The 25,260-nt window shown below is 42.4% G+C and overlaps 1 protein-coding gene across 1 annotated transcript in view; it reads left to right on the top strand.

Annotated features, from left to right (window-relative positions):
• Window positions 1-25,260, top strand: part of SHB (SH2 domain containing adaptor protein B) — an 89,059-nt gene that overhangs the window by 43,659 nt on the left and 20,140 nt on the right. Inside the window, exons 3-5 of the mRNA XM_075527248.1 lie at window positions 3,087-3,302; window positions 13,390-13,561; window positions 17,990-18,109. Coding sequence (XP_075383363.1) covers window positions 3,087-3,302; window positions 13,390-13,561; window positions 17,990-18,109 — 508 coding nt within the window. The remainder of the gene's footprint in view (window positions 1-3,086; window positions 3,303-13,389; window positions 13,562-17,989; window positions 18,110-25,260) is intronic.

Genomic DNA, 25,260 nt, shown 5'->3' with positions numbered 1-25,260 from the left:
TGTGTATGAGTATATATGCACATATTTTTATATATGCATGTATATATAGTCTCCTTCTTCCACTTCTTCGCTCTCCCTAGGTTTTAGTTTTTCCTAGAGAAACTCTTCTGCTTTAGGATCAAATATTTGTAAGTTTTCTAATTGTGGTCCCTGAACATGAACCATGAATCAGTAGCATACCACCTTCTATTTACAGGTAATCTTTTCTGTGAAGTCTGATGGTTTGGTCCTGTGGGTAAAAGAAGAATGTTGATCATGGGCTCCTGTATTGAAATATACTCACACACCAGGAGCCAGTGGTGTAGCTGTGTTTGCTCTTAAAATTAATGGTTTGGTTTGGATTGGTTTGGTTTGGTTTGGTTTGGTTTGGTTTGATTTGGTTTGTAGGGGTTTTTTTGTAAAGTCTTTGATTTGGTAGGATCATGGCTTCTGTTCCTCAGAAATGCATACTTCCTGGTGTAGCAGTGGCTGCCTTCACAGTACTGAAAGACAGACAGATACGTACCACATTTCTGACTTTAGAAGAAATAAAATGTTTGTCTTTTTGATCCAGGAGCATTCAAGAGAGTATCAGCTGTGTGATCTTTCTAATACAGCTTTTTCTTAATGCAGCATTTTTCCTTGAGCAAACTTCTTTTCAAGAGATAGCTGAAAGATGAAGACTGTGTTTTAATTGAAAAGGTTTAAAGCACTTTTTTCAAACAAGCTGCCCTTTAAGCTACCTTTTTCTAGGTTTTGTTTGTATTGAAAGATGGTAATATGGTTCTCATTCATAACTAGGAATTATCATAACCTATCTTGCTTGTATTTACATAATTGGTTTTGATGTATATTTCTTCAGGTTTACTGTATTTGTAATGTATAAACTTAATATTTTTTTTCCAAGCAATAAGGGCACCATCATATTGTAGACATTTGAGAGTACTTTTTAAATGGTTTGGAGCAATTACTTGGTTATAATGTTCTTGCTGATAGATGAATTGATGAATGGCTTCTGTTACAGTCATGGAGAGAACTGCTCTAAATCTTTTCTTCATTTGTAGATTAAAAAGTTCTCTTCCTGTTCACTGAGTCTTTTTTTTTTTTTTTTTTAAACTAACTTTGCAATTTGCTACAATTAATGAAATCCTAATTTTGTCCTTGCAGCGGTCAGGATAATGACAGAACGGCTGAGGTTGGAAGGGACCTCTTCATATTGTCTAATAAAAAACCCTGTTCAAACAGGGTCAGCTAGAACAGGTTGCCCATGACTATATCCAGTCAAGTCTTGATTATCTTCACAGATGGAGACTCTACAGCCTTTCCAGGCAACCTGTTTCAGTCTTTGACTATTATCACAGTAAAGAGGTATTTTCTTGTGTTCAGATGGAATTTGATGTATTTTGATTTGTGCCTGTTGCCTCTTGTCCTGTCACTGGGCACTGCCAGTAAAAGTCTGGCTCCATCTTCCCTCTCTTCCATCAGGTATTTATATGCATTGATAAGATCCCCACTGAAACGTATCTTCTGCAGGCTGACGAGTCCCAGCTCTCCCAGCCTCTCCTCATATGAAAAATGCTCCAGTCCCATTATGAACTTCATGGCCCCTTGCTGGACTTGCTCCAGTATGTCTACGCCTTTCTTGCACTGGGGAGGTGAGAACTGGACCCAGCAGTCCAGATGTGGCCTCACCAGTGCTGAGTAAAGGGGAAGAATCACCTCCCTTGACCTGCATTGCTGGCTCATGTTCAGCTTGCTGTCATACAGGATCCCAAAGTCCTTCTCTGCTGAGCTGCTTTCCAGCCAGTTAGCCTGCAATTTTCCGGTATCTCCAGGTCCCTCTGCATGTCAGCACAGCCATCTGGTCTATCACCCACTCCATCCAGTTTTGTATCAGTAGATACAGGGAGCAACCCTGGCTTTGTCTAGCCAAGGCTCTGCAAACTCCAAAGAATGGAGACACCTCCCACGACCTACCTGGTGACCTAGGGGTGCACTACACATCAGGGGAAGAAGGTTCCCCCAGTGGCCCACTTGGATCTCTCAAGCTACATCTTGTGTCTCCTTCTCCTTACTGCATCTTCTGACGCTGCCCAAGAAGGGTTTGGCTCTGACTGCCCTTCAAGCAGCTGAGAGCTGCTGTTACATCCCCCTTGACCTTCCCCTCATCAGACTAACCAAAACCATCTCTACTTTTCTTAGGCCCCTCCTTGGGGGGCCTAAGGACCTCCAGGACCCCACTATCTTGGTAGCTCTGCACTGGCTCCTTTCTAGTTTTATGAACTAGCTCACTCCTTGCACACTCCTTGTAGGGAGTGTGCAGACTGGACACAGTAGGACCCATGTGGTGGTGGGTGTAGCCTCCTTGGGGCCAAGGATGAAGGCATGACAGCTTGCCCCTTGATTTGCTAGCTGTGCTCCTCCTAACAAAGCCAAGTTTTTGGTTTGCTGTATTCAGGAGGGCAGTACGCTATTCCTTTCTGTGAAGCTTCAACATGTTTATTTTTTTATAAGGTCAGTGTTAATTCAAAGAGATACCTGTTCTTTAATACAGTGTGAGCTAAGTTCTAGTTACCAGTGCTTTTGTTTAGTGTTCTTACTCTAGTCCTAGCTCATTTTCTGCTGATATTCTGTAGAGGTAACTGCAGAGAATTTTTTATCAGCATATATAAATAATTATACTGTGGGATTTATTTTTTGTGATCTTTGTATCTTTGAATTGCACTTCTGAACTGTCTCCTCTTGAAGAGTTAACTTCATACACAAATTTCAGCATTCTTGGGGATTTATGTACGGTTGCTTGTAAGTGTGCTTTACACAGGCTGACAGGGATTGTGTGCTTCCTGTAATCCAGATCTGCGCAAGCTGGGGAATGTTGGTGGAGGCATGAGACTGACTGTGCTGTGGTTGTTAGCTGGAGCAACCTTTTGCTTCCAGCCAGTTACCAAATGTAGAGGTAGAATTTAGAAGTCTTGTACAAGCTTGCCATCTGTATGATTATGTGGCTATTAAGGAATGGATGGAAGTTGAATGCTCTAAAATTATTGACTGTGATGATAAGGCATGGTTAGTAGTGATGCTGATGCAATTTTCTTTCTTGCCAACAGAGTTTCAGAAGCAGGAAGGCATGAAGTCCCATCAGAAAAACATAGAGCTCTATGACACACCCTATGAACCAGAAGGCAGTGGTGTGGAATCCGATTCTGAAAGTGTGGTGAGTCACCGTTTACGAGAAAGCAAATTGCCACAGGATGATGACAGGCCTGCAGATGAGTATGATCAGCCATGGGAGTGGAACAAAGTCACCATCCCAGCTCTGGCAGGTAGGATTCCTACATCCCAACCACGAAATTCTCTCTCACACTCATAGCATATATACTTACCATTGGGTGAATGCAAGTATTTCTGCTCTTCTAGTGTGTGTGTGGGGTGAAAACTCTGAAAAGCAAATGGGGTAGTCTCAAATCTTTACCTGCTGCAGAAACGTGGAGCACTGCCCTTATTGTTTGGTGCTTCAGCTGACCTGTTGTCAACTATCTCAGCACTTGGTTCACGTTAGTAAAACTTCTGTTTCTCCCAATCCTTGCCCCTACCCCCATTTTAATGGACGTGATGTAGGTAGTGTTTATTGTTGAGTGGCTCTATGATGAGGGAGTTGCTTTGCAAGGTCCTTACATTGTGGGGCACTTCTTAAAGGGGCAGGACAAAAAATAGCTGTAATGTGCATGCAGTAACATAACGTGCTTCTGCTCAGGGATGAGTTTCTTGGTATTTGGAGTATTTTCATTATAATTGCAAGCACTTCTGTGGATATGTAGAACTTGGTTTTGGATTAGTCCTTTCAAACTTCTGAAGTTCTCCCGCATCAGAACTTGTGAGTCAGGGAGATCTGACACAAACTGTTTTCTACCTCTGTGAATTTCTGTGCTTGGTGTTGGTTACACTGCTCTTTTTTTTTCCTTTCTGTTTCTTTGCAGAAATGGATGAGGGGGGCTTCATTCAGTGAGGATGTGATTCTAGAGGCCAAGGCTTTTTCTTTCATAGAGCCTCTGTGTGCCCAGCAAAGCCCAGCTGTACCAGTTGGTCTGACCATGTTCCCGGATGCTCTTCTGGGGTGCTAGAGTCATACATACTCCATGATTCTCCCCTCAATGGCATGTTCTAGTGAAAAGGTGTGTCTAGGAGCAGGGTTGCTCCCCTTCCTTTTTAGGAGTCAGCTTGGCAGAAAGCTTGGAAAGGAGAGCTGTGTGTGGTGATGGTTGTGGGGATGAGGAGGGAAGAAAGAGATGTGGCTCTGGGAGGGAGCATGGAAGAAGCCTAAGAGCAATGACTAGTAGTCATTTACCCTGGATGAATCCTGCTTGACAAACCTTTTGCTTTCTGCATGGAAACTACTAGATCTGTTAATGGAAGGAGAGCAGTAGGTGTCATCTATATTGACTTTAGCCTTCAGCATGTTGTGCTGTGGCATCAGCTGTATTACCTGGTTGGGAATGCTGTAGCATAGATGGGTGGACTACTAGATACGTGAAAACCTGTCAGGGTCATTGACTGTAAAGGGTAGGGCTTAGTGATCCACACTCTTCCTGGAGTCTGGTTACAAGTGTGATTCCTCAGGGGATCTGTTCTGGAACCCTTCCTGTTCAGCATCTTTATCAGTAACCCAGAGGAAGAGGAGAGGAGATGCACCTCATGAAGTTTGGAATAATATCGAACGGGGGAGAGGGGGTGTGTGTGCAGAGCTGCCATTTAGAGGGACCTGGACACGCTGTCAAAATCGGCTGACAACAAGCTTACAAAATCCAACCAGGTTAAACTCAAAGACCTGCATCTGGAGCAGACAACCCCTTGCAATGATATTGGACTGAGAACTGGATGACTTGCTGGGTTACACCTTTGCTGGAAGGGGCTTAAGGAATCCTTGGGGGAAAGTGGACTAAATGTGGGTAGCAGTGCTCCCCAGCAGTGATGAGGGCTAGCAGCATCCTGGCCTGTATGAACAGGAGAATAGCCAGTAGATCAAGCAAAGTGACTGTTCCTCTTTAGTTCCCATTTCTTGGACAACATGTGTAATGCTGTGTCCAGTATTCTGATGCAAGAAGGATGTTGATAAATGTTTAAGTCAGCAGAGAGCCACCAAAATGACAGGAAACTGCAGCACATTACTTGAGAGGAGACACTGAGAGAACTGGGCTTGCTTATCCTGGAGAAGAGAAAGCCTTGGGGGGATGCAATAGCAACTTTCCAATGCCTATGAGGAGATCTTCAAGAAGATGGAGCCAGGTTCTTCACAAATGAGCAGGTGTGTGATGGTATCCTGGTTTCAGCTGGGGTAGACTTAATTTTCTTCCTAGTAGCTGGTATAGTGCTGTGTTTTGGATTTAGTATGAGAATAATGTTCATAACACACTGATGTTTTAGTTGTTGCTAAGTAGTGCTTACACTAGTCAGGGACTTTTCAGCTTTCCCATGCTCTGCCAGGTGCACAAGAAGGTGGGAGGGGGCACAGCCAAGATAGTTGATCCAAAACTCACCAAAAGGCTATTCCATACCATATGACATCATGCTAAGTATATAAACTGAGGGGAGTTGGCTGGGAGGTAGCGATCGCTGCTTGGGGACTGGCTGGGCATCGGTCAGTGGGTGGTGAGTGGTTGCATTACTTGTTTGGTTTTTTTTTTTCCCCTGGGTTTTGTTCCTCTCTCTCTTTTTTGTTGTTTTCCTTTTCATTACTACTACTACTACTTCTTGTTGTTGTTGTTGTTCTTATTATTATTATTTACTTTTTTTCTTTTTCCCACTTATTAAACTATTCTTATCTCAACCCATGAGTTTTCTTACTTTTGCCCTTCCGATTCACTCCCCCATCCCACCAGGGGGGAGCATGAGCTAGCGGCTGTGTGGGGCTCAGTTGCTGACTGAAGCTAAACCACGACAGATGGGAAGATGAGACACAAGTTGAATCAGAAGAGGTTCTGACTCGATATGGAGAATTTTTTTTTTCTCTGCAAGGACAGTCAAGCATTGGAACCAATTGTCCAGGGACCTTTTGCAGTCTCCACCTTTAGATTTTTTTCATCCTGTGTGAAGGGATGACTGGGTAAAGTCCTGAATAACCTGATCTGATCCCATAGCAGATCCTGCCTTCAGCAGGTTGGACTAGACACCTCCCATGGTCCGTTTCCACCTGAATTATTCCACGAGTTTGCAATTCTGTGTGCCGTGATGTTGCCACACTACAGAAATGAGAAGTGACTTCTCTCCAAAGCTATACAAGGCTACTGTTCTGTCACAACAGAGCCTGTTGTGACAATACCCTTCTTGGGTGTTTCTGACCTGATCCCATAATAGGTAGGTGGACATGGGTGACAGAATTGTTTCTCTTCTAGGATAGTGGAGTAGAGCAGTGGCGATCTGTTGTGAGAGTGATTCTGCCTCTCTGCTTCATTTGTTCTTACATCTTTAGGTTGTGGTTGATTTGAGTTTGTTTCCAAGTCAAGCTGATGTCTGCAGTATTCATCCTGTGAAATGTGGGTGGGAGCAAGACACACATGGATGAACCTGAAGCAGCTGCTTAGAAAGAAACCTCTTGCTCAGCATCCACTTTCCTCTTGTTGGGGTCCTATGGAACAGAAGAGGAGGTTAGAGAAAACTGATTTCTACTTCCTAGCAGCATGGTTTGCTCTAGCATGTGAGCTGTTAATAATCTTGCAGAGTTCCAGGCTCAGTCACTTTCCCATTAAGCATATGCTGATAGTTCTTTCGAGCCTAGATCTAAATCAGCATCCAGTTCTGCTGAATGCTGTTCAGGCAAAGTAGTCTCTCTCCCTAAAGAGCACAAACTCCAACACAAAATTTTAACCTGCTTGTGTGGTTTCTAGCAGGATATACAGTTCTGCTGAGCTCCGCCTGGTGGAAGCAGGCTTTGGTTCAGGCTTGCCTGAGCTGACTCATCCCCTTTGCTGGACCTGTTAAAATGCTTGCAAGACTTGTGCTGGGAGATTGCCTGGTTGTGAGATCCTGGCTATGATTTGGGACATCTATTGTATGTCAAGATAGGCTAATCAACAGAGATGTGTATCATTAGGTTTCCAGTGCCACAATGGCTGTTTTGCAGATGCTGAATATCGGTCTGGTGTATGTGTGTAAAGCTTTCTGCTTTGGGTTTATGCTATGGCATTGGTGTCTGCCCCAGTTCAGTGGATATTTCCATGCCTTTTCAAGTATCCCTATGAAGGCAGCAATGCTGCCTTTGCCTAGAGCATATGTGCAGCCTCCATGTCCTGACAGGTGAGCCTTACTACACAGCAGCATGGTCCACAGTAAGTCTGTTGTAGAGGTAGGGTGTCTGCTACCTGGAAGGATCCACAAGCTACCCATAGCACATGTAGGGGCTGTGCAGAGCCACAAGCAGTGGATTTGCAGTGGGTCTTAAGCTGCTCTCTGCATTGTTTTCCAGGGAATTTCTCTATTCTCCATTCCAGATTCTGGAGGGTTTTCCACTGTTTTCCCTCTGCCACCACAGCTGCATCTTGCCCATCTTTCTTTCTTTTGTTTGTGGTCTTCTTTTCCCCTTTCTTTTGTCCCACAGAACTGCATCTATGTCTACGCTCTCTCATTTATCTTCCTACCTGACACCTGGTCCCACTCTGTTACCTTCTTACATCTCCTTGGGATTTCTCTTCTCCCACCTTCAGACACCTGCTCCCTATCACCCAACACCCTCTCCTATCAGCTGTGTGTGCATTTCTGCCCACAAGGAAGAAGGATGGTGTGCTTCCTCATTCATCCCCATACTTCTAGCCCTCTGGGCTAGGCCAGATGCCATGGGAATGTCTGGGCTACAGTGACTACAGATTGCTGTTGAAGAGCTCCAGTTCAGAGGAAGCTGAACTGTTAATTCTTGCTGACTGTGTTAGCTGAAAGGCTTCCAGTTATTTTTTGCCAACCTGTCCAGTGTTTGCTTGGTTGGAGGCATGTTCAGCCATTCTTGCATGTGTCCTTGGTCAGTTTGAGGTTAGACATACTTTGGAGCAAAGAATATTGAAGGTGAGAGGATAAGTAAAGCCCTTGGACTGCATAAAAGGGCAGGGAGGAACAAATGCTTGAGCAGGTGACACTTAAGTCTTCAAAGGTGGAACTCTTTAGGGATGTTTATCTCTTCGTAGCTTGTTTCTGTGGTTTAGCATAGCACAGGGATTCTGTGAGTTGAGGTTTTCCTTACATATTTGTTTTGATAATTTTCCAAAGGCTAAAAGTAATATCACAGTCATTGTGAGCTTTCCACACAGGAATGGTGATTGTGTGCTACCCAGAAGTCATTGTTCTTTCAAAGCATGCAAAATACCTAAACCAGAAACTTCATTGTTTAGCAACACCGAGATACAAGCTGTGAGACCAGTACACGTCTGTCTGCAGTGAGATCATACTTTACACATTTCTCAATTAGTAATACAGCAGCCACAGAAATGGGATTATTAGTTTTAAAAGTTACTGTCTTGAGTCATATGTGTGCCTATAGAAATCTTAGACCTTATTCTTCATGTATTGTGCATATTATATGAAATGGCTGATTTTTAATTCATTGAATGCAGAGAACAGATTTATTAGTTTCTAGTGCATACCTTTTTGTGCACAACTCATTTGTTGTTTGCACAGTCTTTGAGCTCTGTTATCATCTTCATGCCCACTTTTTTGGTCTTTATCAGGTAAATTCTGAAATAGTTTTTTTGAGTGTTGAGTTAAGAAAAAAAATCTTAGTTTTGTTGATTGTTTTCTTCATCTGTAGTTTTTAGTTTGTCTACATGTGACTGTAAATTAATAAGGCACAATCCATCCAATATGAGATTTTATGATTGGCCTGTGTGTAAATATTCTTCTAAGCATTATGTAGTTAACTCTTATGAAAGCACACAATTAAAATATTGCTTTACAAAAGTAACAGACTAAAAAGAGGTTTAATTAAAAAATATTATGATATGGTTGAGTTCCTTATGTGTTCAGCATGCAGAGTTCTGTTTTAAAATGCTAAGAGAGTAAACATTTTTTGAGATTAATTAGATTTCTTTGATTGCATCTATCATTCATTATGACTTAGTATGTCTTAGGTACCTCATTATTTATTACAAAGGAATGCATAAGGATTGGCTGCAAGCATAGATTTAAGCTGCTGTCTCATCTGGTGTCTCTATACTTAATCTAACTCCTAGGAATTATAAATGTTTAAAATAAGGAAAGAAGAGGTCCAACTTCTAAGTTTGAAAGAGTGGAAAATTTGCAGCACAGAAGTATTGACCCTGTGCTGACATGTGTGAAGTGCTTTTCTGACTTATTGTGTACAGTGGTTCTGCAATGTAGCTAGCTGATCTAGCTAGACCAGGTGGGGTTTTTTTCAGTTCTTAGCTGAGGTGGATTTCTCTGAAGAGCACAATGTTGGTCCAAGTGCTATTAGAAATTCTAGCAATGGGCAAGTCCCACTGTACAGGCCCACAGCTACCATCCCCCAACTACTTGGAGTTGTGGAGGCTGTGAACGTGAAGGGACCCTCTGCTAAAACATTCCTATTTTGAGAAGTTCATCTGAAGGGAACAATAGGCGTTTGTGATGTGAAGTACAGATACAAAGTTGCAGCAGCAAATGTTTTTGGTTTGTCAGGTGATAGACCTAGGAAACAAACCAAAAATGGCAAGCAACACTAGAATTATCATGAAGTTAATTAGTCATGCAAGTCTTTTAAGGAAAACACTTGCTCCTCTGCCATGATTTCAAGATTTATTGCTGAAGCATGGATAGAACCTCTTTATCTCCAAACTGGAGTTTGAGATGTGCCAGACTGAAAGTGTGCACAAGCTGTGAAGTCTGTTCAGTTTGAGGGGAGCGTGTCTGCGCTGTGGCTCCTAAGCATGGGGCTGGGGCTGGTGTCATGGTGACACTTGTGGAGCAAGCTATGTATAGCCTTCCTCAGGGACTTCTGCTGTTAATTGCAGTGCTGAAAGATGTGTGTCTGTGTAGCAGAGCAGGAGTACAACATTTTGACTGTCTGCAGCTTGAGTTCTTTCACAAACAAATTTGGTTTTGTTTCATTGGAGGCTGTACAGCTGATGCTGAAATGTGTTTTTGATGGCTTTTATGGGAAGTGGGCAGGTCTTGTTAGACCTCCTGCTGAGCTGGGCAGACTGGTTTGCCCAGAAGACCTGAGGCTGGCAAAGTAACAGGAACAAAGTAGCTGTCTGGTACATAAGTCTGGCTGGAAAAGGAGATAGCAATACCAGAGAGCCCATTCAGGAATGTCAGGCTGCCATTGGCTGCCATTTGCATGTGTGAAAAATCAGGCCTTTCCAGGCTGTCATGTGGGGATAGCAAAACTTTGGGTTAAGGAAATGCATGTGATGTCTGTAGAGTCCATCTTAGTATTGCTTTATAAAATAAGTGGCCCTCTGTTATGAAGAGGGCCTCTGTTATGAAGAGGGCTGTCTGGTAGTAGTTTTCAGCATTGATCATGGGCTCCTTGGAGGAGTATCTGTAGATGCCAAACTTGGTCACCTCTGCTGGTTACAACTGCTGTTGCACAGAAAGCTGGTGCCTAGGACCCTGGGGGACTTGAGGCAGGGGAATTCTGGCATGCCACCACCAGAGGGGTATGGAACCAGCTACAGGGCAGAGGAGGAGAGGCCACATGGAGAGTGAGGAAGGGTCAGGTATGCAGTCAGTTGCATAACTGTAATGGCTATGTAAACAGAAATACCATAGCAATAAAAAACTTTACACTCCCAGCTGCATGGAATTGAGCTTCTTGAACCTTCACTGTATATACTGCAGCTTTGGTTAAGAGGGTATTTACAGCAGCCAAAACTCAGTCCTGATAACAACATTGTGTGGGTTGGTGCCTGACTGGGTATCACACTTGTCAGTTTAATCTGCCTGGATATCCCTTTCAGACTGCTTCTTCCTGCTGATTTAATTCACAAAAAAAAAGTAGTAAGGCAGGAGTCCAGAGACATGTCTGAGATTTTTAGACTGAGAAAACATTCAAAAGCATCTGAAATTTAACTTTGTCTGTGCTATTTTTGGAGAACAGATCCTACTTCTAACCATCGTGTTGTAAAGATATTGCTGTTTACGATCAAAACTAAGTTTCATGTTTGTTTTGTTAACTGAATTTTTTGATGTCTGAAAGATGTTGCTTGGTCAGAAGCTGACATTAAGTTCACGAGTATTCACAGAGTTCCCAAATTGCATCCAAGTGTTTTTCTTGCCATTGAAATAATAGTGCTGTTCATATATGTCACTGGCAAGTACACACATGCAGTGTTTCTGCTTGTTATGCTAATCAGCTTTCATTATCCAGTAATGAGGTTAAATCTGAGTTTCCATTTTAAGAAATAACCAGCATATTTCTGGCATGCATACTTCAGAATATGATTTAATACATTTGCCCAATTTTTGCAATAATTTGTGCATACTTTCTCTGAGTAGAGGGGGAATTTGGAATTGTCCTAAGCCCCATGAGGAAAGCATATAAAAATAACAACAACAACAAAAACAATGGTCCAAAACATTTTCCATGTCAAACACATCTCTATTCTGTGTGCATTACCTTTTTGAACATTACAGCTGTCTTCCTGTTGTACAGCATTGCTTTTAAACAATAGGTACTACCAGCCACATGCCTAACTGGCTGTGTGTTATAATAAGTTGAGTTCTAAATGCATGAGATCTACAACATGCTGTTGTAGGGACTCCCTTTAATTTGTCCTTGCAACATTTTATCTGATACTGCTGTTGAAACTCAGAGAGGAGCTGATTGCACTGTGCATGTTTATGTGCACTGTGCATGTTTATGTGCATTGTGATGTTTGCCTCCTGATACACTGAAGTTTTTTCTGCCTGCTCCCTGCTAGACGACCTTAAAACAATAACCCACCTGCAGCTGGGAGTGCTAGTTTTTGATGAAAAGCAAACCATAGAGGGCAGTGAGAGTCAGGAAGATGGTGTGGGTAGCTCCTTTTCTGTCAATATTTCTGTCCTGTTTCTGTCAATATTCTGTCCTTTAATTTTTTGAAATTATAGATACATAGAATCTGTAAGTGTAAGTGTAGTAAGTCTAGAATGAGGATGCTGACATCATTAGTATGTGCTTTGCTACAGATGTTTCAGTACTCTAAGAAATTACAGCTTTGCAAAATAAGTCATATTGCTTTTCTTGGAATAATATAGTTTGTGAGAGAAACTAACAAATGCCATTTTCCCTTTTCATCACTTTGTACCCTAGTGTTTCAAGACAAAAGCTTTGTGCCAGCATTGTATAAGTATCGTGGTTTAACCCCAGTTGGCAACTAAGCACCACACAGCCACTCGCTCACCCTGCCCCCCACGGTGGGATGGGGGAGAGAATCGGAAGGGTAAAAGTGAGAAAACTTGTGGGCTGAGATAAGAACAATGTAATGATGATGATAATAATAATAATAATAATAATAATAATAATAATAATAATAATAATAATAATAATAATAAAGAAAAGGAAAATAGACAGAGAGAGAGAAGAACAAAATGGGGGGGGGGTGTGTGTAAAAAAAAACCCAAGTGATGCAACTACTCACTACCTGCCAACCAACGCCCAGCCAGTCTCTGAGCAGCAATCCCTGCCCCCAGACAACTCCCCCCGTTTATATACTGAGCATGACATCATATGGTATGGAATAGGCCTTTGGTCAGTTTGGATCAACTATCCTGGCTGTGCCCCCTCCCACCTTCTTGTGCACCTGGCAGAGCATGGGAAAGCTGAAAAGTCCTTGACTAGTGTAAGCACTACTTAGCAACAACTAAAACATCAGTGTGTTATCAATATTATTGTCATACTAAATCCAAAACACAGCACTATATTAGCTACTAGGAAGAAAATTAACTCTATCCCAGCTGAAACCAGGACAATAAGTGAATACACTTTTAATTCATTGCTGCTTGCCAGTATGTCTGTTGTGGATGAGTGTTAACTGTCTGGATTTGCACCCACATCACTTTTAGGATGATTCCACATAAACTGAGGCAAGCGGGATTCTTGATGTTCTCACTTGTTTGTTACTGTAATTATGGCGGGTGACTGAAAGCCTATCTTTGTTACTTGTTTAACAGTATCATCTCTTGGGGAAGAGGGATAAGCACTAGTTATTGTAACAAGGTTAAAAGAATGTGGATTTTGTTACTGGAAAAGCACGAGAGTTTTAGAACTGTATTTTGCATAGTTAGAAGACCTTTACATGATGCATATAACCTTGTAGATAAACCACTACATCTTAATGCTAGTGGATGCATGTTTATTCTCCCTGGGAAGCGTGAAACCTCTCTAAGTGCTACAACTATTTTGGTCCTTGTTAACCTTGCCTGGAGAGGTAATTATTGTGTATCTTGCAGCCCAATTTAATGGATGTGAGAAACGGCAAGCATCTCCTTCTCCCTCAAATGACCAGCGCAGGCAGTTAAGAGCACCTGGAGGAGGCTTTAAACCCATCAAACATGGCAGTCCAGAATTTTGTGGGATCCTGGGAGAGAGAATAGATCCAACTATTCAACTGGAAAAGCAGATGTAAGTAAGCACAGTAATTGCTCTCTAGCTCTTTCCCTCCCCACTTACAGGAGCAGCAGGTGTCCCAGATCCTGCTGTCCAGCTCCCCCTCATCAGCATCCCCTGTGTTAGGGCTCACAAAATACTATTCTTATTAATCCTGGAAAGTGGAAGTAACTTTTGTGGGGGACAAAATAGAGTTAAACAGGAAACTCGTCTCAGGAACAGTGATTTTTATCTGCCAAGTATGTGCAGTTATTCCACTTTCAATAATGTTGATTACCTTGCATTAGGGAAAACAGGTGTATATCACATATATACAAATTGTGCTTTAAAGTTGCACAAATTCCATATCTTTGTGGCTGCACAGCATGTTTCTAGTACCTCAGATGTGCCTTGCATCTGGCTATAATACTGCTGCAGGAAGAGACTGATAAGATCATTTACAAAGGTTTCGGAAAAGAGACTGTTATTTTTACTCTGGTGGTGTCAAACTTGAGGGTGGTATTTAGAGGCAGTTTTGTCAGCTCCAGACTCAAGTTCAGGGGGAATTCCCTGGAGTGAATGTCTGGTATCCACAAGGGTGGCCTCTGTCCTGCCTCATTGTTACCCTTCCTTGAACCATTTGGTCAGACTGGCATGTGTGATGGAATGACCCACTGTCCTCTATCATACCAAAGGTGCAGCCTCTAGAAGGGGCCAGAATCCCCTGTTACACAAAGAAAGAAAAATCTTCTTGTGGAGCAATTTACACAGGTTAGACTGATATTTGTGCGCACTGAGAAATCCAATGGATTCACACAGTAAAGTGAGGAAGCTGCATCTTGAATCCCTGAAGGCAGTCCCACTCCAAACACTGTCATTCTAAGTTAGATGCAGAATTTATTTTCACAGGAGAGGGAGGGCATAATTTAGCGTGGATGAGAGTGTGCTCTTTGTGAGGATACTTTGTTCCTGAATAGTAGCAGTATTGGGAGGACTAGCAATCTTTTTGCGCTTCATACCCTCAGCAGGAGAGAATTGCCTCTGTCGATTGCATCTGAGAGAAGGTCATTCCAGAAATTCCTTTTCCTTTGACATTCTATTTTTATGTGCAATATTTGGAAACTTAAGCTTGAAACAGAGAATAATATAATCCGCATGGTGTCATATTCCATGTAATCAACCTCAGCCTTTGAACCATCTGCTCATTGACAAATTGTAGACTTATCTCCAACAGAGGAAGCAGCAACCACTATTGTGAAATCACTCACTGATACTGCCAGGTAAATGACTAAAAGGCTATAAATTTGATGGTAAAATTTGGTCCTCAGATTTGGGTACTTCCAGACCACCATACCGCCCCAAAAATACATTTAAAATACTTCAGGAAGCTGAGCATCTGTTAATTAATTTTTGACTCATAGATATATTGTTGTGTAGTTCTCTCTTTTAGTATAACTGCAGGTATATATAACTGCAATTGACAATAACAACTGAAAACTGCAGAGCTAGTTTTGCTTCCTTTAATTATTCAAGTGTTAATCACATGAGATTCTTTTTGATTCTTCATTATGCAGGATCAAACCTGAAATGAATGCACAGTTAACGATGATGTGGCAGAAAAAGGAAAGAGTTTAGATTTATTGTAACTTAGATTATTCATAATCATTCAAACTACTCAAGTTTTAGTAGCTTGAGACCTCTCCACAGCACATGCCAAGCCATTCCATCTTTCTCTACAAAAAAAGGACTGTTTTTGTAAAGAGGAGTACAAGGTCTAGAGGGATGCAAATTGACAAAGCATGCAAATTGACAAGTGGATTTCTAATAGGTAGGTTAGGAAGTTTCCCAAACAGGCAGAAATACCAAGGTGTGATAATATATCAGGAAAATGCTTCTAGTTGCTTGTGATTAAGGAATCTGTAACTATGAACTTGGCAACTCATGGACCCACGGGAATTGAATGAATTTGTTGCATTTCCTCAATAACAGTGAAAAGAAGAAAGTGTGTTCTGCTGTTTCCATTGTCTTATTGAAAGCGAATCCCTCCCAGCCCTACATACAAGATTTGATGACTTCCTGTTTTACTCTGACCAGTTCAGAAACAGATTAGTGTTGTGCATTATATGAGCTGTAAAAACTGATTATACTTACTGTATAATTGATGCAGCTGTCCTGTCTTCAGTGAAGCTGTGGTCACTTAGTGGCTGAAACCTGACCATTGAGAAAGTAAGGGACATCAGCAAAAATGTTCTATAAACCACAGTCAGGATGCTTTCAATCCTGGGAGGAGATCCTGATAAAGGTCAAAGTGTGTGATCATGTTTGAATTTTGCTTTCAGGTTTGTATTGTGTGCCTATGTTTTGCAGAATATCTTAGAAGAAATGCATGTCTTCAGGTGTTTATGTCCCATGCTTTTGCATTGGTATCTTTCACAAGTTGTCATTTCACTATTCTGTGATCACATCATTGACATTTGAATCTTTGACCTTTCTGCACAGATGCCTATATGTTGACATTTAAAAAATAGACACACCCAGGGCAAACAGCCCCAATACAGTTGAAACAGCAAATTCAGGAACTTTAAGCTGATTATAGCACTATGCTTGCTTATCTCTCTAGCTAGCTGGAAGAGGAGCAATCTGAGTGTGCCATTTACATGGGCATATAATTCACAAGCAATTACACTTCTGGATATTGCTGTTTATTCTTAGCTGTAGCCAAAACAGCTTCCAGGCGTCACCTCTGAATCAGATGTTCTCCTATCAGGAGTTGTCTTCATACTGCACTGTTTTTTCTTCCAACTCTTTTAAAAGCAGGTTTTACTTCCTGGAACCAGCCCTGCATTCTTTTCACATGAACACCTCTGCCAACTGTGGAGCACCAGATCTGAAGAATACATGAAATACTTCCCTCTGAATATCAGAGTCCAGTGTATCTCCCTGGTTTTGGCTAGGTCATATTTTATTTTGGTTTTATTTGGCCCTTTGGGGAGAAAAGAAAAAAAAAATAGTGAATAGGAATAATTTTTAGATTCTCCCAAATCCATTTTTGGGTTAACAGTGTTAATATTCTTCCCTTACACTCAGAAGTCAACCTAGTCTTTAAATTGCTTGTTGAGAAATATCCTTCAGCACTAAATATCTAATGGGGGGATAGGCAGAACACTGCCTGAAAACATTCACATCTGTGCCTCAATTTTATTTGTGAAGTGATGGAGCTGTCAGGGCCTCTCTTTCTAGTCTGTCTTGAATATACAATAGTATAACCCTCTTTTTAGCTTTCTCTAATGCAGGATTTGGTTTTAACCATGCTTACGATGAATTTTTAATTTGAGCACCAACCTTTGTTTAGCACATTCATCAGATTTCACAATGGAGCTGACATCAGCACAAGGTAGTTAAGAGCATGACTTCTGTCAAAGAGATCTCTCTGGTCTTTATTCACTTACCTTTTAGATGGAACATCTCCCTTAGAGTAAGTTCAGCAGAGAAAATTAGAAAAAATGGAAGAAAACTTTTTTGCACAAGGCCAATGCCAGTTCCTGGTGATAACAGACAGAGAGGACTTCTGATGTATGCATTATCCTGCTTAGGCAGGCGTGGTAGTGTCACATCCTGCTTCAAAGTGCATCTGGCAATTGCAGGAGGGGAGAGATCTTCCTCAGAGATGCAGTTGACCCAGTGCAGGGCCAGGCACATTACATTGCTCGGGAAACTTGGGGGAAGGGTCAAAGCACTTAATACTGGACTGTGAGATATTAATTGCTGATACAGAGCAGCATGTGCTGAGGAGGTTCTTTGTTTGCAGTGGTCAGTTTAGTGAAGGACCCCACTGCTCCTCTCCCCATTTTCTTTCTTCCCTGAATTGATCACACCCACTCCACAGATCCACCAGAGATTTATTTAAAGCACTCTTGAGTTGTTTGAGCTGTGTTTAGAACAAGTGTCTTTGTCTTTCACATATTATCACTTTTCTCCTTTCTCAAGGATTTATTTTAGCAAATCTTTTCCACTATTAACTGTTCATATTCTTCAGATGTGATTTTCTTTTTGTTTGCTTTTGTTTGTTTTCTTTTTGTTCTTCTGTATATTAGTTGAAATAGTGATATATCACAGGGATGAAATAGAGTAAATGTGTATATTGTGGATCTACTGCTTGCAAGATAGAGACTATAATGTGTTGCTCTGAGTGGAAATTTCTTACGTAAATATGTACACTAATCCTGTTGCATGCTCTCCTGATCTAAGTTTTTTCTTTCAGCTGACAGGAACTACAGGCCTCCACAAGTTGTAAAGTTAACTTCAGAATATCTTAAGCAAGCAATGTGCTTTTTATCCACAATATGTTAGATCTTAAAGATATCCACGTGATATTAACCATTATTCATACCTTAAAGAAACGAAGTAGTGAAAGGAGTATGAGTTGGAATATGTGTGTATGTTAATCTCTCTGTTTTTTCCTAGATGGTATCATGGAGCAATCAGTCGAACAGATGCAGAAAACCTGTTACGTTTATGTAAAGAGTGCAGCTACCTTGTAAGAAATAGTCAAACAAGCAAGCATGACTATTCTCTTTCACTGAAGTAAGTACTTGTCAGTAAAACATAATAAATGTAATTTATAAGCATTAACTTCTCTGGTACAACAAGAGATAAATGTGTTGCTGCACTGGTTCAGCTCAGCAGGGCACCCAGAGAGTTTGAGACTGTCAGTCTGCATGATGTATAGCGACAGTCACTGAATTAGGATCTTGCAATTTGGGGATGTTAAGCGATTCTTAGTCTTCATTTGGTGCCCATTTAAATAAATGAACTTGCTTTTTTTTTTTCTGGTTCTGATTTGAAATGGTCCTGCTGCTTCTGCTTCAGGCTGAACTGTATTGTTTGGGGATTTTATTCCTATTGCTTCATACATGGAAGGAAGGCTTCATGTGATTTACTGTGGTAGAGCTTTACAGTATTGCTACAATTCTTGAAAGTAAAAAGCCCAGGATCAAGGGTGAAAGATCTACAGAATTAGGAAATGAACATTGTTCCAGTCTCAGTGCTGCTTTGAACTTGCCTCACCTACCTTAGGCTGATCGTACCTTAGGGTACGTTACAGATGTCGTCTTCAACATATCATAGAACAGAATCATAGAATGGTTTGGGTTGGAAGGGACCTTCAAAGATCATCTAGTCCAACCCTCCTGCCACGGGCAGGGACATAAGCTCACTTGTATTTCCAGTAGAGAAAAAGTTTCCAGGTTTTCCATGCAGGAGAACAAGAAGCTCCTTGACCTTGGTATGGGCTGTAAAAGTGCAAAGCGAATTGTTTCCCTTCTTTCCTTCTTACAGGGTAGGGTCTGATGTGGAACCTACCCTTCCAAGTAGGTCTGGGACACAGGCCTACTTGCCTTTTTTACTAGCATTACTGCTGACAGTTTGACTTTTACATGGTTTCTTCATAGGTCTGTTCTGGAGACACATTTTACTGCTGGGATGATGGTAATACTTGATGGTAACAAGGGAACACTTTCATAGACAGCACCAAACCCGATCCTTTTTACATTCTTAGGTTCACTACAAATAAAAGGCCACATCTACTCTACCCTGGTTTAGTCTGATGGTCTAAACAGTAAATGTCAGATTAGTTTTATATCCCATCTTTGGGTTGAGTAGAAGTGCATCTGTTAACCTAGTTTTAAGATTCTATTCTAGGGCTTAAGAAAAATATTTTGTAGGACTATTTTTTAAATCTTGATTCCTTTGCTATTATTGTTGGGATCTCTCTGTGCCTTGAACTGGAACACACCTGCTTTAGAAATGAGGTTCAGCTTCTCTTGTCCCTTTTATCATTTGATCTGTGTATTCTCTGATATAGCAGTCCTGTAGATATTTTCAAACATTGAAGCGTTAGTGGCATATGCTTCAGATATATGTAGGCTTAAATTTTCCCTTAAATTCTTGTAAATCTCGGAATACGACTTTTGTTTGTAAGTATTTAACTTAATTCTTGCATCAGCACAATGATTTTTGTTATTTAACCAGAGCACAACTTCAAGAGAAAAAAGTGACAGTTAAATTTATATTTTGCAACTTTGGACATCTAGATGCAGACCCTTAGTGTCCTTTTGCGTGTTGTATTCCCTTTGTGTGTTGTATTCCAAAGTTTTCTAAATCATATTTCCTGGTGGTACTTATTTTAAGTCTCCCCTAACTTGCTCTGTGGTAAGGTAGCTAAATGACTAACCTCCTCCAATCTGTGTTTTGTGTAGCATAAAATTCTTTCAGTACTCTTCAGCTCTTCTGCCATACGTTTGTCAAAACTAGTGCTGACTCTGGCCTTTTGATGCAGTCTATTAATTCTGTATACCAGCTCCCTGTGATGATGATTTTTCTCCTATGGCCCCTCCAAAGCTCACATAAGCCTCTTAAGCCCATGGTATTGCAGTTAGAATTCACATCCTGTCCAATAGCAAGTGATCAATTTTCTTTTTTTCAAGGAGCTCTCCTGACATCCTGCAAATGCAATCAGAGTTTTCTCTCAAAGCCTTTGGCTGAATAAAGGATCCTGTCATTTAACCACACTAAAGTTATCATGCAAACTGGCTTCCTTTGCTAGAAACCTGCTTCTATTTTATTTGCCATCTCACTGACCATTATCATCTGCAAACTACTGACAAAGTTATGTTTGATACTGTTGTTTACATCTGATTTTTACTCCCTGCCATAAGGCTCTCTTCCCTTTCTCCCCCTATGTAGGGTATTGAATTTATTGTTGTTTTCTAACCTTAATGAAGATGGTTTTCTGGTCAAAGTAAGGTTTTGAAGAGTTTTGGTAATTGTGGAGCTCTTGTTCCTTAAGCTCAAACAGTTAAGTTATTGGACAGTTCTCAAGTTTGACTCACGGTCCTTGGTTGAAACATTTCCTCACAATCAGCCTGGTTTATGACTACTTTTAGGTGTGGGAAGCTAGCCCTTCAAAGTGCCAAACACATGATACTATTTTGTGTTCTGATTCTCTTACCTAGAGTCATCTGATCAGTCTGTGTTGAGGTTATTTTGCACCTATGCATGTTTACCTTGAGGTCAGACAGAAATCCCTTCATTCATTTCATTGCTGTACAATCTTACATCCTTGTTACTGTTTGACTTGCAGGACCTCCTGCTTCCTTCATCTTTTGTTGAAATGTGAATGCAGGGTGTGCCAGAGCCTTTCACTAGTAATGGATGGCAGTAGTGAGAACAGCTGCCTGAGGTGTGACCAAGTGGATGATCTGCTCAGCCTGGTGGCAGAGCTATAAGAGGAAGTAGAAAGGTTAAAGAGCATCGGGGAGTCTGAGAAGAGATAGACTGGTGGAACTGTGCTCTGCCGTCCCTGAGACAGAAACAGAAACAGCCATCAGAAAAAAAACAAGATCAAGGGGATCCTGTATCCTCCCCCCACTAGGCAGAAGGCAGTAGCTTAAAGGAAAGGAGTGAATGGAGGCAAGTCCATGCTTGGGGCGGCAGGCGAACTTCCTCCTTTCCTACCTCGTCTTCCCAGGTGCCTCTGTACAACAGGTATAAGGCTCTGGATGTGGAAGGTCAGTCAATGGATGATGTGGATAATAAGGCACATTACTTTTTGCCTGATGTTTTTTTGCCTCGTCTATAGCCCTTGGACTATCACTCATTATTACTGTTCCATGTGGGCAGCAATGAAGCCATAATGCGTAGCCCAAGGGCAATCAAAAGAGCCTTCAGGGTCTTGGGACAGTTGGTAAGGCAATCTGGAGCACAGGTAATTTTTTCCTCTATCCTTCCAGTTTTGGGCAGCGACATCAGAAGAAACAGATGGACACAGTCTATTAATACATGGCTCTGTGGCTGCTGTCACCACCACAGTTTCGAGTTTTTCAATAATGGGCTGCTCTACACAGCACCATGCCTGTTGGTGTCAGATGGGATTCACCTTTCTCAAAGGGGGAAGAGGATCTTTGCTCATGAGCTAGCAGGGCTTATTGACTTGAAGGGGGATGGTGATAATATCAGGCTCACGTGTGACAAGCTGTGGGACGACATGCCAACGTTAGAGGGACAGGGTGCTAGCGAGGGCCCTCAGCCTGTTGCTCTGAGATGTGCTGGGTACACTGGAGCACACTTGGTGGCTTACAGAGATGAGCCAGGGGTGCCTGAGGTAATAGGAGCCAACAGGGGAACACCGGTGGAATAACTCAAAGGAATTAAAGTGTGTTCCTCTAAGAAGGTGACAAGGCCAACAGCCCAGCGGAAGCGCCTCTACACCAATGCACGCAGCATGGGCAACAAACAGGAGGAGTTGAAAGCCACCATGCTGCTAGAAAGCTACGACCTAGTGCCATTACTGAAACTTGGTGGGATGAATCCCGTAACTGGAGTGCAGCTATCGATGGCTACAGGCTGTTCAGAAGGGACAGGCAAGGAAGGAGGGGCAAAGGGGTTGCCCTCTACATCAAGAAATGGATAGAGTGTGAAGAGCTGTCTCTGAACAATAGCCACAAGCGGGTTGAAAGCTTATGGGTAAGAATTAGAGACCTAGGCAACAAAGGGAACCTTGTGGTTGGTGTTTACTACAGGTTACTTGATCAAGGAGAGCCTATTGACGAAGCCTTCTTACTCCAGCTACAGGAGGCATTGCGCTCGCAGCCTCTCCTCCTGCTGGGGGACTTCAACCACCCTGACATTTGCTGGAAAAGTAGCATGCTAAGCTGTAGGCAATCCAGGACTCCTGGAGAATGAGGATAACTTCTTAAGCCAGGTAATACTCCTGAGGGATATGGGTCAGGTGAAGAGTAAAGTCAGGACCCTGAATTTTAAGAAAGCAAAATTCCAGTTGTTCAAGGAGTTAGTCAATAGGACCCCCTGGGAAACTGCCCAGACTCCCCCAGACCTCAAGGCAGGGACTAGGGGAGCAAAGCCCCTCCCACTGTAAGAGATGATCAGGTTTGTGACCACCTGAGGAATCTGAACGTACTAAGTCTATGGTACCTGACAAGATGCGTCCCAGAGTCCTGAGGGTATTGGCTGATGTAGTTGCAAAGCCACTCTCCATGATATTTGAAAAGTCATGGCAGTCAGGTAAAGTCCCCAGTGATGGGGAAAAAGGGAAACATTGCACTCATTTTTAAAAAGGGTAGAAAGGAGGACCCTGGGGACTACTGACCTGTAAGCCTCACCTCTGTGCCTGGGAAGATCATGGAACAGATCCTCCTTGAAGCTATGCTAAGGCACATGGAGGACAGGGAGGTGATTCGAGACAGCTAGCATGGCTTCACCAAGGGCAAGTCTTGCCTGACCAACCTACTGGCCTTCTATCATGGAGTGACTACATCAGTGGACAAGGGAAGAGCTATGGATGTCATCTATCTAGACTTCTGTAAGGCCTTTGACACAATCCCCCACAACATCCTTCTCTAAATTGGAGAGATATGGATTTGATGGATGGACTGTTCAGTGGATAAGGAATTGGCTGGAAGGTTGCATCCAGAGAGTAGTGGTCAACGGCTCAATGTCCAGATGGAGATCAGTGATGAGTGTGTCCCTCAGGGGTCTGCACTGGGACCAGTACCGTTTAATATCTTCGTCACTGACATAGCCAGTGAGATCGAGTGCACCCTCAGCAAGTTTGCAGATGACACCAAGCTGAGTGGTGCAGTTGACACATCTGAGGGATGGGATGCCATCCAGAGGGACCTGGACAAGCTCAAGAAGTGGGCCCGTGTGAACCTCATGAGGTTCAACAAGGCCAAGTGCAAGGTCCTGCACCTGAGTCAGGGCAACCCCCAATATCAATACAGGCTGGGCGATGAGGGGATTGAGAGCAGCCCTGCGGAGAACGACTGGTGGATGAAAAGCTGGACATGAGCCTCGTGGATGAAAAGCTGGACATAAGCTGGCAATGTGTGCTTGCAGCCCAGAAAGCCAACCACATCCTGGGCTGCGTCAAAAGAAGCATGGCCGACAGGTCAAGGGAAGTGATTCTGCCCCTCTACTCCGCTCTGGTGAGACCCCCACCTGGGTTACTGCATCCAGCTCTGGAGACCTCAGTACAGGAAAGACATGGAGCTGTTGGAACAGGTCCAGAGGATGGCCACAAAAATGATCAGAGGGCTGGAAAACCTCTCCTATGAAGAAAAGCTGGGAGTGTTGTGGTTGTTCAGCCTGGAGAAAAGAAGGCTCAGGGGAGACCTTATTTTCCAGCCTTTCAGTACTTAAAGGGGGCTTATAAGGAAGATGGGGAGAGACTTTTTAGTAGGGCCCATTGCAATAGGACAAGGGCTAGTGGTTTTAAACTAAAAGAGGGTAGATTCAGACTAGATATAAGGAAGAAATTTTTTACATTGAGGGTGTTGAAACACTGGAACAGCGTGCCCAGAGAGATGGTAGATGCCCCATCCCTGGAAACATTCAAGGTCAGGTTGGATAGGGCTCTGAGCAACCTGATCTAGTTGAAGGTTCCCTGCTCATTGCAGGGGGGTTGGACTAGATGGCCTTTAAAGGTCCCTTCCAACCCAAACTATTCTATGATTCTATTCCTGATGTACTTTGTGTCCCAATGGACTAGCTTAAGTGTGATGGTAGGAGAGATTTCAAGCCTCTGTGTTCTTTCACAGTTTTGTTCACTTCAGTGAACAGGCTAAGAAGTCTACCAGTGGTGCAGCCAGTATTCAGGTGACTTTGTACCCTTCCCAGTTCTTCACCCTTCAGTGACATTTATATAAGACACTCTGTTTCACCTCCCATTTTCACCAGGACAGATGTATGGCTTGTATAGAAGTGGTCAAACAAGGTGTGCATGCAGTAGTGGGCAGAGTTAACCACAGACACAGTCGCAACCAGCCATCCCCTCCTCAGGTTGTACCGAGGATGTATATAGCCTAGTTCATGGTGGTGATCCCACTGCTGGAAGTGAAATTACTTCTGTTTACAGAAAAGAGCCCCTGAAACATTCAGTTGTAGACTTTAGTTGCTGACTGATGTCACTGGCAGGCAGTTAATTTCCATTATGATCACTAGGACTTTGCTTTTAAAAAAATTGTGAAGGAGCTGCAGGCATTGGGCTACTGGTATGAGCATGGTTGGGTTGTGTGTAAGTGCCTCATTGCAGTGGTTTTGATAATGCCGACTGAATAAGAGACTCTTTGTGATAATGTATTTGCCCTACAGTTGCTGCAAATAACCTGACCATGTGTTGCCATACCAATGCAGTGCCCCCCTTGCAACATGGCATCAGGATTGGCATCACTTTTCCCTTTAACAGGTAGGCTTGGGGGTACGTGAGGTCTTCTGTAGGTGTGAGATACCTACAAACAATGGAGGCTTTTGAATGTTGCTGTTGAATGTGCATAGTCAAATGATGTTCGGAACAGACCCTTTTAGCATCAAACTTCTATTTTATTTTACTGGTGCATTTATGATGTGTGAAATGAAAAGCAGAGCATCTGGTAGCACACTATAAAGACACATGGTATTTATGGGGGATACTTGTTAATAAAGCTGTAGTGCAAAATTAAGTCTGACCAGCCACATGTAATTTACTCTTGCTATAAACTTGCAACCTTGTCAGTTGTTTCATTAACCTACAATAACTGCATTAGGATATGGTTCTTGAGTCCTAGCTCTGGAGTTGGTAGATGCTACAGTGGAAAAAATGAGCAGCTCTTCTCTGTAAGTAATTCCTGAATGTCCATACTTGTTGCACTCTGCTTCTTGCTTCTGCTGAAACTTGCCCT

This window comes from Mycteria americana, chromosome Z (assembly GCF_035582795.1).
Source record: "Mycteria americana isolate JAX WOST 10 ecotype Jacksonville Zoo and Gardens chromosome Z, USCA_MyAme_1.0, whole genome shotgun sequence".
Classification (NCBI taxonomy): domain Eukaryota; kingdom Metazoa; phylum Chordata; class Aves; order Ciconiiformes; family Ciconiidae; genus Mycteria; species Mycteria americana.
This window is presented reverse-complemented; position numbering and strand designations above follow the sequence as displayed.